The following is a 15,159-nucleotide window of genomic DNA, read 5'->3' as shown; positions in this document are numbered from 1 at the left end:
TTACAGCAGCAATGTATATATCAAGGGTTGACTGCTTAACTGTTGGTAGTCCTTCTTTGTATTATAAATATTTTTGCAGTTTTGCAGACAACCCTCAATATAGATAATATAAATACAATAAGTATCAAATGAAAAACAATGTTACATAAAATCTATGTTACAATGTTTTCTATATATACAGACATTAAACTTAAATCAATCGACTACTGGTATTTAACGATGTATATTCAAGTTACATGTGTGAAACGGTTTTGTTTCATTGCATAACAAAGACAAACTTCTAAAATCTGGCGTGAAAATAATTTACTGAGGTGTTTGTCATTGTGTTTACTCGGTCTTTATAATTGTGTTTTTCATGCAGATTGTCCGCATTACATCATACCTGGAAATAACTTGATGAGAGGAAAGAGCTCACCTCTTGTAAAACTATGTTTACTAGAAATTCTCAAATATATAATCAACAGCAAAGGGGTAGTACTGATTGGTATAAATTATGATGATATTAGTATAAGAATGAGTAAAAAGTGCAGTAACATTTCTCTAATCAAAACAAGTGAAATTATCTCAGGAAAGCTTTTGTGTGACTTAATCTGGTCTTATCACAGTGCTATAAATGAGTGGAAAATAGAGATTTCTACCAAAAGTAATGAAGAAGCAATTGTTACATTACAAAGAAACTTTGTGAAACTTATAAGTTGCCAATGTCAAGATCTGGATAAGATCGCCACTAACCATCTTGCACGTTGGTTCAGTTCAATTCTAGGATGTGCCCTGGGTTCCCTCAGTATTCATCAGCAAGATGTGGTATCAAAAGATGCTGTGGCATTGATCTATCTTGGTCAAAAGACAGATGCTACAAGTACTAAACTTAAACTCGCCTCCATGTTATATTGTGCAAAAAACTTTCCGAAAGCTGAATTTGCTGTAAGAGGTATTGAGGGAGACTATGATAAAAACATTGTTGAACCTGTCTGTTCTTGTTATGTTTACAAAAAGGCACCAAGAAGGCAAGGGTTTGATGCTGTGTCGCACAGACAAAATGAGGATGCCATACATTCAGTTGCTGCATCGTGTGTTCAGTTCTTACCATGTGAAATATACAGTGCACCAAAAGAGCTCCAATATGAAATGTTTCGATCTACAAGGGAAGACAACTGTTTCAAAACACCAGAAGACTACTGGATGAACTGGGCCGTTGTGGATTCACTCTCTTACCTCTACTTTCTGCAATTTAAGGTATACAGTAATCTAGGACAACAAGAAAATAGGAGACAAGCACTTACTAATCTTGCCGACACTATAGGCAAGGAACCAAACCTTGGGCACAAGGAAACAGCATTGAATCTTATCGGACAGTGTATGGAAGATGAAGGTAGAGCTCATAGTGCTTTACAGTTCTATTTGTTATCTCTTAGGTTCAGAGAGAAAAACAATGCTGCAAAGATTCATATCTGCAGGCTTCTAGCTACATTAATCAATACAAAGACCAAAATTTAAACTTATTTCAAATACATATACATTACAAATTTCATATCATGTCCTGGAAAGAAAGTGTTTTAACTATTGTAACACTTCTTTATGCATTGTAGAACACTCATGTTTTTGTGGCTGAAAATATTGACAAGACTGTCTTGATTCTGACACATAACAAAAATCATTCACAAATTCGAAAAACCAAGCTTTTTTTTATATTTTTCTGTATTTTCTGTATATTCCAGATGTTAGCTCTGGCAAATTTGCCTAAATGGCATGAAATAGCGATTAGGTATGTTTTTTTTCCTTTTTCCGCTTAAAATTCGAAAACGAAGCTTTTTTGACGTTTTCCGGTATTTTTCAGCTTTAAATGAAATAAAACAATTACTTTTAAAAAAGGGTTCAAAAGCATTGTATAAATCATTCCATGCAAAAATATATGTAGGTACACAAGACAAGACTGCCAAAATCATCACAGATGAATTTCTTACCATATTCTATCTAATAAAAGGTAAATATTAAAGGGACTCCACTGAGGTTTAAAAGCCTAAAACATAGCATTTGAATTTCTTACATAAATGATCTTGGGCACTTTAAACAGAAATATATTCAAAGATAGTTAAGAAATGTATTTTAAAATAAATTGAGAATCGTATTTTTATGCTTTTCTTTGCCCGATTTGAGTGAAAAGCGTTTAAACGCCATTTTTTAAAATTTGAAATATTATTCTAATAAAACGAAGTGCGCGAATGATTTGAAATTTTGCACAAAGATTAGTGATCTTAACCTACATAAAATGGTACATTTATATGGAAAAAATATTTTCAGTCCCATCATGTCAAAAAAACTTCAGGGGAGTCCCTTTAAAGACTGTCAAATGGATACATTTTAATAGTAAATTTTGATTACTTGTTTGAAATAACCTAAACCCTATATGTTTTTATCACAATAGTGTACCATTTCCAGGAATACAGTATTCAGAAAATATACTTATCATGCAAGAAATGAACATCAAAGGCAGGTCTTGCAGTGATTTTTCACTTTATACATCAAAGGCTTAGCAATTGAAATTTTCTTCAAAATCGTGCAGTTCTGCCAATGATCTGAGCTTTATTACTTCCCAGATTAGTAATTCTTACCAAAATTGAGAAACTATTGCCTCTTCCTACTTGAGAAAAACCACTGCTCTGTACATAATGATTGCTTGAGTAAGGATATTTATTTTTGATATTTATAATAGTGAAGTTTTGGAGGTACTAAGGTTATTGTTTAAGGTGACAACAGACACTTGCCGTGGTACTCACATAAATGTCATTTAAACCAACTTTTTGTAATAATTGTTATTTATTTAATCTTTGTGCATTAAATGTTGCTGATCATCATAAAAAATAACAAATTTGAAAAAAATGCCTTTGTAAATGATTGATTTTTAATAAAAATCCTAAAATTTTAAATCGTCATATCAAAGTCATTTTTTATTTTTTGTTATCAAACTTTTGGAAAATAAACATACTTATAATGTCTCGGGAACCGTGTCTCAAATTTTTTCTATCTTTTCTCAAAAAAATATTACGTAACGTCAAACATTTTATGCGACTTTTTTTCACCATACATGTTACGTAATTAAAGATAATTAAGTCGCTGATTGAGCAAACAAAAATCCCTGACACGGTTCCCTCCGTAAATGAATTCCCTTTCATGTGCTTTAAACCGCATGTTAATTGCTTGATTATTGAAAAAGTTATGCCGATTCAAAGTTAGTCCGACCCGCATCAAACGAAGTGTCATAAATCGGCTGTTCTCTCTCGGACCCCTACGTTTCACGCTAAATAATTGCATAATACACAAATATCGCACCAGAGAGGGTCACAGGTTGCGGTAACATACTCTAACAACATTTTATGACCCAGTGACATCTGACCAATTAAAAAGTTGCTGATTAATATCAGTTTACAACAGAAATTTCTTCAAATCTTAACGTGATTTACTGTCCGTCTGGTATCGGTCGCACATGTCACGTGACTTTCGGTAAAATTTGAGGCACTCGGTGGGAGGGGGGGTGGAACGTATTTGCGCACTGCTAGCGGGGTATTTAATTGTTTCACTTTTGAAGTTTATTATTATTATCATCAGCATTATTATTATATTATACCAGTGTCACTCTGTCTGTGTATTCGTGTATGAAATTCCGTTAAAATATAAATTAAATTAACAAAAAACTGAGCTTCTGACGGTATTTTAAAGGCTATGGTAGATGTACAAATAAGAACGGGATATTCTATATTTTTTCCTCCAAATTGATATAAATGCTTCACATATTTTAATAGAAATAAAAGGTATCACTCGATCATTATGATCTGACCTTCTTGACTTCTATTATCATGAAAATCATCTATGCACGGCATATAGATCCAGTTTCTACTGGGATATACAATAAATTCCATACTTTGTCCCAGGTTTATTAATTAGTACTGTGTTCGATTAACTGGCGAACAATTTATTCAAAGCATTCACTGATAATATATATTAATATCTTTTTTTATTGATTCATAGAGAAATAATCATCCTTAAACAATCTAAAATGTTTTAGAAATTTGTCAGGGACACCTTACCACAAGTCATAAAGGCGTTCACATAAAAATGTTGTCTGTTTTTGTTGTTGTTTTACTTGACATTGTTAGAAAACGAGGTTGAATGTAAAGCCAGTCGTTGAATCCGTACAAAAGTCCATAAACTCAATGTATTATCTATCAGATTAACGGGACAGACAAATTATTTTCACACATTATGGATATTTTAGCAATAATATTTTCAATCAACCCGGTGGTCGTGCGATTTGCTGCTTTGCTTAATTATTTATGTTTCATACATTATGTTATGTACATTGGCCGACAATTTCTTATTTTATAAAAAATGCCAAATAAAAGGTAGACGATATTCTAAAAAGATGAACGGTATTTGTACGATACATGAATTACGAGTAGTATGGACCAGTATGGACCGGTAATTCACGGATATATGGAACTACCGATTTCCCTCATTGATGCCTCAACAGGGGGCGGAGCGTTATCGATAATTGACAGGTTACGCGAATAGCAGATAAAAATGGTACAGGTACCGTTTTAAAACGTTTAAAAACACATTTTTTGGACTAACTGCTACCAAAATTAAATCACGAATGTGTTCAGAAAAGGTTGATAAATCTACAAAGCAAAAAATCTCATTTTAGGTATTTTCAGTGGTAATTGACTCCGTTGTCACCTTAACACTATCCACTGTGTTTATTGTCAAATTTTGCAAGCGCTTTACAAAGTTGTAAACCATTGAACAATAGAGACATCGGAAAAATCAAGTGCCGCTATAAATTTCATGGCACAGCTGTGAGATTAATTTGGAGTTAAACAGGAACAGTGGGAGCGTGGTGCTTTACAGCGCCTGGGGAAAGGCCTGCTGTTAGAGAGAATTTAGACTAGGTTTTTGGATTAGGATTAGTTCACTAATGACTATTCCTGTCTCTACTCCAAACGTAGAATTTGAAGATTTTTTCTATAATTTTCATGAACGTATTTCTGTATGCAGTGGGAAAATTATAATTAACAAAATTAAATTTGTAGTCCTATTGGCTGAACAAAGAGGAAAAAACACATAAGAAAAATACTTGCTTGTAAAATTTATTTTTCTTCATCACAGAATAAACATCTATTTTGTTTTCACATAATTATACTGTGCAAGGCATGATCAATATCAAGTTATTACTTTCATCATGTAATATGTTTGTTTTAATGTCAAGTTTCAGGTTTCATGTAAAATTCCAGAATCAACAAAAGGTACCACGAACTAAGTAAGCAAGGCATAGTTATTTAAAACTTATAGACAAAACTTCTCAAAAATGTTAATCTTGTACTATGTACTTAGAATCAATACTGGATAACAAAAACAACTTATTATTTTTTGCTTATTGAAAAATAATTTAACTTTTCCTTCTGACAGCTATTGCTGAATATTGTATATTTAGGTTTAAACATATCATTTTAGCTCAATTGAAAAACAAGTTCTTGCAGCTGATATTAATCACTTTCTAGTACAACCAGAACTGGTGTCATATGAGGAAACATGGCGGTGAGTCTGTGGTCCATTTGGACTCGAACCCTTGATTCCTGGGTTGAGAGGCAGACACCTTAACCATGAGGATACAACTCCCCTTAAAGTATTGTGTTTCCTTTTTATGATCAAATAACTTAAACCAGTAGTCATTGACTGTTAAAAGAAAACCATAGAGAAGACATTACTCTGTATCTATATAGATATCCCATAAAAAGCATTTCTTATAACAAGTGTTGGTTCAATCACATGGAAACTTTATATATATTTTCAGAGCAAAACTTCAAAAACTTTATGGTAACTAGGCATTTTAGAACGAAATGGAACCTTTTTGCTGGAATCCAATATTTTCATTAAGGATTCATAGGTAGGGTTTTACTAGGGATTCATAGTTTGACTGGAAGCCAACATTTTTATAAGAAATGCCTCCTAAAAAATAAATGAAGCATATAAAAAGGAACATATATGTGATACTATTCTGAAGCTCGTGTCTTAAATTCAACAGCTCTAAGATAAATTACATAGGTACTTGGTAGATAAAGTTAACAAACCCACTAAAATCAACTAACTAAACATTTTTATAATTTCCAACATGATACTGAATAAATTTAAAATAATCTACAATTTTGGCATACACTTTCATAAAACTGACATTTGTATGAATACTATAGTAACAATAATGTATCATCATGTTACTGCAGAATGCAAATCTTTACCAATAGAAATTGGTGGTTTCAAGTTTCCGTTACACCTGAAGTAATCAAGAAGGCCATCAGGGCCGGGAAAAATCTAAGTTTGATCTACTTTTCTTCTTTTTTTCTGTATCATTTTTTACTTGTCCATATGATATTTGTAAAGTATATTCTTGATAAAAATCATTTGTCCACACAGGCTGTGGGACAACCTTGTCAGTTTGGACAAATAATTTTGCCGCCCCAGGCCATGATGCCCCTTTTGATTGCTAACCTAAGTGAACACTGGCAATCCTGTTGTGTGTTCTGGTGAACACAATGGACAACTTTATGATGAAAAATGGAATAAAATTTTCCTTTGATATAAAACAATGTGACTACAAATCACAAAATGACTTATTTGAAAATATAGCAAATCAATTTGTAAACAAGATTTTTCTTTGATCTAAGTCAGTGACCAAGATGAACAATACTTTATGGTTGTTTCATTAGAGTTGAAACATGATACAATGTAATGCGTCTTTTTGAGAGCTTTAAAAGTTTCTTTTATTAATCAATTAGAGACATAATTCTTGATCCGATAACAAAATGTATGACATAATCTTTTTTAAGATATAAAAAAAAATCAAAGGAGATACAATCTGAATTATGACTTATGGAGTATTTACACCAAAGTAAGGGTGACATACACTAATTAGTGACATAATTCTTGAACCAATATAAAATGTATGACATGATCTGTCTTGAGATATAAAAAAGAAAATCAACAAAGATCCCATCTGAACTATGACCTATGGAGAATTTACACCAAAGTGTGGGTTACATACACCCAATGATCATTGTTTAACAGTATGTTGAGAACATGTATACCCATAACAAAACTGCACCCCTCTGCATTTTGTTGTAAACAACTTAAAGCAGCATGCCTCCAGATTTGATTTGATTCTTACATATTTTATATGTCAAATTTTGTTCATAGCATACATTCAAAAATTTTCCCCGATTGTGATTACATTTGTATTTATACATTTCTAAAAAGCTTGTTATAATTTAAGTTTCATTTTTTTAAAGATTCACTTTACTTAAAGCCGCCTTCAACTTTTCTTAAGGTTAAATATTTATTTTTAGACAAATCATTTCATAAAATTGTCAAATAAAAAGAATCAAGGTGGAAAGTGAAATTTACCAACAATAAAATACATTAACAATAAGGAAACCCCTCGATACCTCAATCTACTGGTTCTATCTCTATATTTAAATTAGCAGACGGTTCGTTTCCCATTCTTCTATTTTCAGAAATGAACATCACTGTTAGTTATAAACAGCTCTGTGGACGCTGTTTTGAAGAAGGCTTACAGTGATATGATGCATTTTTCCAAGATATTTATTTTTTCAAACTGAAAATAAAAGCTCAAGGCCGTTCTATCTGGAGGCATGCCATTTTAAATGCCTTGGAAAGTTATAAATAGCCATGATTTTAAATATACATTCAAATGTGTAAAAAAACAACTTTAATGTTTACTATTTCACAGAAAAAAAATTCTTACCCTATAAAAGAGTAAAGGCAGTTTCATTTGTGAACAAAATAATCGACTAATGTAAAATGCCAACTGTCTCAATTATTGAACATCTTTAACTAGATCACAAATAACCTGAACTGGTGGCATTTTAAAGGAACTCCACTGAAGGCAAAAAGCCTAAAAACAAAAAGTTTGAATTTTTACACAGATAAGCTAGGGCACATAAAGCAGAAAAATATGCAAAAGAGTTTAGAAAGAAACTCAAAAATAAATTGAAAATCATATTTTTGTGATAGTGTTAGTCCGGTTTGAGTGAAAAGCGTTGAAACGCCTTTCAATTTTTGGTCAAATTTCACAATTACAATAATCATTCTGGAAAAAACGGAGTGAGCGAATGATCTGAAATGTTGCACACACGTTATTGTTCCAGACCTAAATCAAATGAAACATTCATTTCGAAAAATTATTTTCAGTCCCGTCATGTTAAAAAACCTCATTGGAGTCCCTTTGAATACAGTCAGACATTTACATAACAACCAGTCTTTCAAATTGAAAACAAGAGTATCATTAACACCATCAGATGCTTTCTGATGTTTCTTTAAAAGAAATCTTTAAAACATGATATTACTGTAAGGAAACTATTTAATCTTCATGAACTTGACCTTCACCTAAATGACCTGAAACCACTATCAAGGGTAACGGTTTTATAAAAGTCACCAACACTCTTAATATTAAAGATACCAGTCAATAAATAATGTTGGTTTCAGCATGTGTAAGTGAGAGAAAGAAGAACAAACTACAATTTTATATATCAAAACCTTGTTTTAACGTGGTGTTGAGACCTTGGACCCCATTAACATGTACATGTTATATATGAGAAAAGGTGTTACAGTCAGAAGGACAAAATAGAAACTGTATTGTGCTCATTTAAAAATTTTGAGAAATAATCAAAGCAAATAAATTTTGCTCTTTTAATTGTTCAAATGTAAGTTTTGAATTAAGGCCATTACTAAAAGATTATCTGTTTTGTTCTTTATTGAAGGCAGCCTTTAACCTCAGTTATCTATTGAAAGTGGCCTTTTACCACAGGTCAGACTGTATCTGTGTAGTTTAAATGTACAACTAAGGTACATATTGTATATATAAATATAACAATGGCTAAGACAGTGGCCTTCATCAACAGCCTTGTGCCTTTAATTCTTCCTCGACAATCTGTTTATACTGTGGGAACCCGCTCTCTAATGACACCACCTTCTTGTCTCGAACCACCCAGAGTTCTTCGCACACCATCTTTATAAGACGCTCGTCATGAGATACAAGAATAACTCCTCCCTAAAATTGATGAAATCAAGTTACATAGCAGGTGTAATTATCAGATAATACGAGAATTTCTTGGCCTAACTTTAATGAAAAATTTTATTTTTTACCATCAAAAACTTTCCAGCTATTGAAAGACTATTGATATATAGATGATATTTTGCTTGTTTGTTTCCAAAGAACATGCTGTAAACAGTATCACACTGAATAGTGAGAAAATTGTGGATATTATCTCACTTGTAGCATATTCATGAAATCAAACAACAATTTTTCTTTGTGTTTTATGCATTTAAGTATCGTAAGAGCAATTTTCGACTGTTTTCGTCGAAGCATGGAAAAAATAAACATATATAAAGATGATGTCTTAAGTTCAGCCCCTACACAAATCATGTGCAAACAAATGTAATTCAAGTTTGTTGTCATTATTGAGGTGTAACATTTAACAATATTAGTGAAATAATGAAAACTGAATTGAGAAATATGCCATTAAAAACAAAATTGCAACAATAAACTTTTATGTAATTTTACAAATTTACGAAGTCATAAAACTTTCAACATACAGAATATTAAGTTCGGCAGAGTTATATCACCCAGACTGAGGATGATATACTGTGTTTCACACTGGTAAGCATAAAACTCGAAATGTGTCCATAGGACACGGTGCCCCCAAACTCCACTGTTTTGACAATCTTATGACTCTAGGTCAAATATTTTTGGGTACATGTGCCACAAGTTAAAAATTAAATATCTTTTACTAAGTAAAGGGCAACACCTTTCCAAATACTTGGGAAAACCAAGGAGCACAACTACACATACTGATCAACATTCCTGTTCAGTTTCATGACTCTAGGTTTAAAACATTTTGAGCTATGCACAAAACAAATTTGAAAAGGGCAAAAACTCTGACAAAACATATAAAGTCACAAGCAAAACCCAAGGTGCACAACTTTACATGCTGATCAACATTCCTGTAAAGTTTCATGACCCTATGTCAAATACTTTTTGAACTACGTGTGACACAAGTTGAAAATTGCAAGTTTTTACTAAGTCAAGGACAATAACTTTACAAATACTAAATAAAGCCACAAGAAAATACCCAGGTGCACAACTACACATTCTAATCAACATTTCTGTAAAGTTTCATGACCCTAGGTCAAATACTTTTTTTAGCTACGCTCAACACAAATTGAAAATTGCAAATTTTTACTAAGTCAAGGGCAATAACTCTGACAAAACAGAATCAATCCACAAGCGAAACAATAGGGGCACAACTTCACATGCTGATCAACATACCTGTACAGTTTCTTGACTCAAGGTCAAAAACGTTTTGAGTTACGTGTGACACAAGTTGAAAATTGTAAATTTTTACTAAGTTCAGGGCAATAACTCTAAAAATACTACATATATCCACAAAAATACCCAGGTGCACAACAACACATGCTCATCAACATTCCTGTAAAGTTTCTTGACCCTAGGTCAAATACTTTTTGAGCTACTTGCGGCACAAGTCTAAAATTGCAAACTTTTACTTACTAAGTCAGAGCAATAACTCCAACAAATCAGAAAAAATCCACCAGCAAAACCGCAGGTGCACAACTTCACATGTTGAGCAACATTCCTGTAAGGTTTCATGACTAGGAGTGTGCCACACAAGTTGAAAATTGCAAATTTTTACTAAGTCAAGGGCAATAACTCTAAAAATACAAAATAAATCCACATGAAAATACCCAGGCCCCGTGTTCACAAAGATTTAAGGATCAGGATCAAAATCAGGATCGCATTTAAAAAATAATATTCTTCATTGTTTATCCTCCTAGATTCAATATCTAATAACTGGACTTGCAATAGCAAGTTTGTGAAATTTTAGAATGAATTTATTGTTGTTTTTTTTTTTGCAAGATAAGGGCATTTTACAGTTAATCCAAATATTGATCCTGATCCTAAAATTGATCCTTATTTTGCCCCGATTATTTTTGTATTTGTTTTGTTATTTGTTGATTTTATCCCAAAATAGTTAAGTTTCTTTGCAAATCAGCATTTTTTTACATTTTGAATATTTGCCATTTAATTCTAGCAAAACACAATTAATTTTAGTAACATAAAACAATGAAAAAAAAATCAGGATCACTTGATCCTGATCTTTTCTTAGTGAACACGGGGCCTGGTGCACAAATTCACATGCTGATCAACATTCCTATAAAGGTTCATGACTAGGTCAAATACTTTTTGAGGTACGTGCGACACAAAATGAGAATGGACGGACGGAAGAACAACGCCAAAACAATATACCGCTCCCTATTCCATCAGCGGGGGATAACAACAAAGGACTAATATATACATGTATATGTACACCACTTGTTTTGCCAGTGAAGATAAAGTTACTTATTTTTTATCAGTTAGATATTATCTTCCGTGTTACTAGTATATTGATGTAAATAATGTTAAACCAGCCCGATGTTAACACTTTATATACCTTAAAGTTGAACAAACTTTAGATAATGTTTCACCAGATAAAGTTAGACTTTGTCCAAAGAGGTATAAGGACACCTTTGATAAGTTAAACCAAAAGTAGGTCAAATCATTTAGACATTATTTAGCAATAGGAGAGGATTTATATCAATGAAAAAAATTAAAATGTAGAAATTGATATTTTTCCAGGAGTACAATGTAGAAGATTCTTAAGGCTTTCAGATATCTTAATTATAGAGTACATCAATGTTTAAATTTAAAATAACTGTGAAAGAAATAGAGATAATTTTATCAATTTTATAATGTAAATAGATCAACTAACAAACGTAGTCGGGAAAAAGACAAAATGGCTACAGGTCGACAATTTGATACCGATATTCTTTCGGATGAAATATTTGATGTATTATGTTCAATGTGTAGAAATGAAGGCAGGAACACTGAAGGTGAAAAATACTGTGTAGATTGTCACGATTATTTCTGTGTTAGTTGTGTCAAAGTTCACAGTAAAGTGCCATTATGTGCTGGTCACAAGGTGTTGGATAAATCTCAAGTTAAGTCAGGAACCAGTAAAGCTATGCCGAGGGCACCAGCAGAGAGATGTGACAGACACAGTCATAAACACATTGATATGTACTGTCAGAACCATGATAATGTTGGCTGTTCTACATGTATGGCAGTTGATCACAGGTAAACTATAGTATTTAAACAAAGATATTTTTAAGTAAGTATATGGAATGTTTAGTATATAGGTACTTTACATAATATTCTTAGACTATCTTACATATATAACACTAAATAATATATCATCCCCTCCATCATCTCATAGCCTCATAAACTGTTTGAACTTATTTTTCAGATTATGTAAGGACACATTCTACATACCAGAATTTATCCAAAACAATACTTACCAAGTTGAATCGAGAGACATTCAAACAAAACTCAAGGAAATAGCCAAGACCCTTGAAAAACAAGCTGATAGATTTAAACAGGATAAACAAAGGCTGTTAAAGAGGAAAGCAGAAATACTGGCTGATATCAGAAAATTCCGTCAAGAAATCAATGACCATCTTGACAAGCTGGAGAAAAGTTCTATAGATGAGATAGAAAGTAAAGTCAAATGTCTTGAAGACAAAATCGAAGACAGTTTAAAACAGCTACAAGCAAACAAGTCCAGGATTAGATCAGCTAATGACAAGTTAGCATCTACAAACACAAGTCATTCTGAAGTGTTTGTTTATGTTAAGATGGGAGAAGATGCTGCAAATGTTGCCAACAAATATATGGAGCATGTCAAAATAAAAAGTACAGTAGAAGACATAGAGTTTCAACCTGACAGAACAATTCTTACACAGTTAGAACAAAAGAAGACCGTAGGCACACTATCAGAGAAACCTAAAAAGACTGCTGGCAATTTATTTCAGATTAAAGAAAATAAATTATATAATGTAAAAGTCAAGTCGGATGAAAATGATTGTGTTATCGAGAGTGCCTGCTGTATGGAAGATGGCACAATAATTCTAGCTGATTACAACAACAAGAAACTTAAACGGTTAAACCGTTACAACTATACTGTCACAGACTACTGTGATCTACCTGGACAGCCATGGCAAATGTGTATGATCAATAACACACAAGTAGCAGTAACTATTCCATCAAAAAAGGAAGTTCATTTCATTTCTCTAGAAAGAAAAATGAAAAAAACAAACAACATTAACACTGATTATAAATGTTTCGGTCTTACATATGCATACAATAATTTATATATTTCAGATCAGTACACATCAGTATATATGTTTACATTGTTAGGTAGGAAACTTAATCAGTTCAGTAAGGATCAATCAGGACACAAGCTGTTCTCTTGCATAGGCAGTCTAGCTGTCAGTAAGGATGTTACTAGGATTTATGTTGCTGACTACGAAAATGGACTGATAGTACTAGACAACAATGGTCAGGTTATTACATCATTTATTGATAAACAATTAAGGGGGGCTAACTGTTGTTATCTCACTGAAGCAGGTAGTGTGCTGGTATCTGGATATTTCTCCAATAATGTTTTACAGTTTACATGTGATGGTGAGTTGATAGGAGAGGTTATAAAAGCTGATAGTTTAAAAAGGAAAATACAGACAGTCTGTTGCAATCAACAAATGACAAAGATGTGTATAAGTAGAACTATCGAGAACAACATTGAAGTGTTTGACATCTAATCAGTAAAACAAATGATTCACAAAAGAAAAATAAACATGTTTTTAAATATGTGCCTTTCTCTCAAAATGTATGCAAAGAGAATAACATGTTTTATTAATTATAGGTGATAATTTCTTTTGGAATTCCCATTTTTGAATTCATCTGGTTTAATTGTTATTTGTTGAATTACAAAAACAAGAGCCCGGTTTGAGCCGGGTGATGCTCCCCGAATAGGTTTTGGACACAAGTACAACTCTTGTAGTTTCAGAGCTATGTCCCTGGAAAAAGTTCAAAGTGCAATAATTCCAAAATTAGGCAAGGCAGAGTTACTGTTCTTTGCACTGCACTTCTAATCAATGCGATCTATCAACCTACAAAGTTTCTTGTTGATTTCTATTATGGTTTCCGAGTAATGTCCTGCACAACGTTCAAAATGTTAAAATGAACAAAGGGCAATAACTACAAAATTTGGCAAGGCGGAGTTCAAGTTCTTGTGCACTACACATCTACCCATTGAGATCCATCTACCTACAAAGTTTCATGTTGATATCTCTTGTAGTTTAAGAGTTATTTCCTGGACAATATTTTTTTAAAAAGGGAGATAATTAAAAAATTGGGAAAAACAGAGTTTTTTTGTACTGCACTTTTACTCAATGAGATCAATCTACCAACAAAGTTTCATGTTGAAATATCTTATAATTTTAGAGTAATTTCCCAGACAATGCTCAAAAAGTAAAAATAAACAAAGGGCAAGAATTAGGCAAGGCAGAGATATGATTCTTGTGCACTGCATATCTACTCATTGAGATATTTCTACCTACAAAGTTTCATGTTGATATCTCTTATAGTTTTACAGCTATGTCCCGGACAAGATTTTTCTAAAAGGGGAGATAATTCAAAAATGAGGCTTATCAGAGTTATGTTTCTTTTACACTGCACTTCTACTCAATGAGATATATCTACCTACAATGTTTCATCTTGATATCTCTTATAGTTTTAGAGTTATGTTCCGGACAAAGTTCAAAGTGTTTAAAATTAACAAAGGGCAATAACTCAAAAATTAGGCAAAAAAGAGTTATTGTTATTATGCACTGCACATTTACCCATTAAGATCTATTCACCTACAAAGTTTCATGTTGATATCTCTTATAGTTTAAGAGTTATGTCCCGGACAAGATTTTTCTATAAGAGGAGATAATTCAAAAACCGGGCAAAATAGAGTTATGGTTCTTTGACACTGCACTCCTCTCAATGCCGTCTACCACTGAATGAAGGTTAAACAAATTATCTCCAAGGGTTTTCAAGTTATGCTCCGGACAAGACAACAGACGGACATACGGACGGACATGCCACTTAAATGGACTAAGGGGCCATTTCTTTTGTTATTTTCTTTTGTTTGA

The 15,159-nt window shown here is 32.5% G+C and overlaps 2 protein-coding genes across 2 annotated transcripts in view; one reads left to right on the top strand and one right to left on the bottom strand.

The window, feature by feature from the left end:
* LOC132758186 (ATP-binding cassette sub-family F member 3-like) overlaps positions 1 to 15,159 on the bottom strand; it is a 74,019-nt gene that overhangs the window by 54,036 nt on the left and 4,824 nt on the right. The gene's annotated exons all lie outside the window — the stretch shown is intronic.
* Positions 11,694 to 13,779, top strand: LOC132758192 (uncharacterized). Its single transcript, XM_060749747.1, has 2 exons — positions 11,694 to 12,259; positions 12,429 to 13,779. Exons 1-2 carry the CDS (start codon positions 11,919 to 11,921, stop codon positions 13,777 to 13,779), a joined length of 1,692 nt encoding a protein of 563 aa, XP_060605730.1. The 5' UTR covers positions 11,694 to 11,918.

The sequence above is a fragment of the Ruditapes philippinarum genome, unplaced genomic scaffold (assembly GCF_026571515.1).
Source record: "Ruditapes philippinarum isolate M1 unplaced genomic scaffold, ASM2657151v2 ctg165_1_1_1_1, whole genome shotgun sequence".
Taxonomy (NCBI): domain Eukaryota; kingdom Metazoa; phylum Mollusca; class Bivalvia; order Venerida; family Veneridae; genus Ruditapes; species Ruditapes philippinarum.
This window is presented reverse-complemented; position numbering and strand designations above follow the sequence as displayed.

What these genes read in the sequence shown, in the direction of transcription:
- LOC132758192 (XM_060749747.1), top strand. Translation starts at nt 11,919, where the DNA reads ATGGCTACAGGTCGACAATTTGATACCGATATTCTTTCGGATGAAATA. An exon ending in TGTATGGCAGTTGATCACAG is followed by an intron (nt 12,260 to 12,428) that starts GTAAACTATAGT and finishes CTTATTTTTCAG; the next exon opens with ATTATGTAAGGACACATTCT.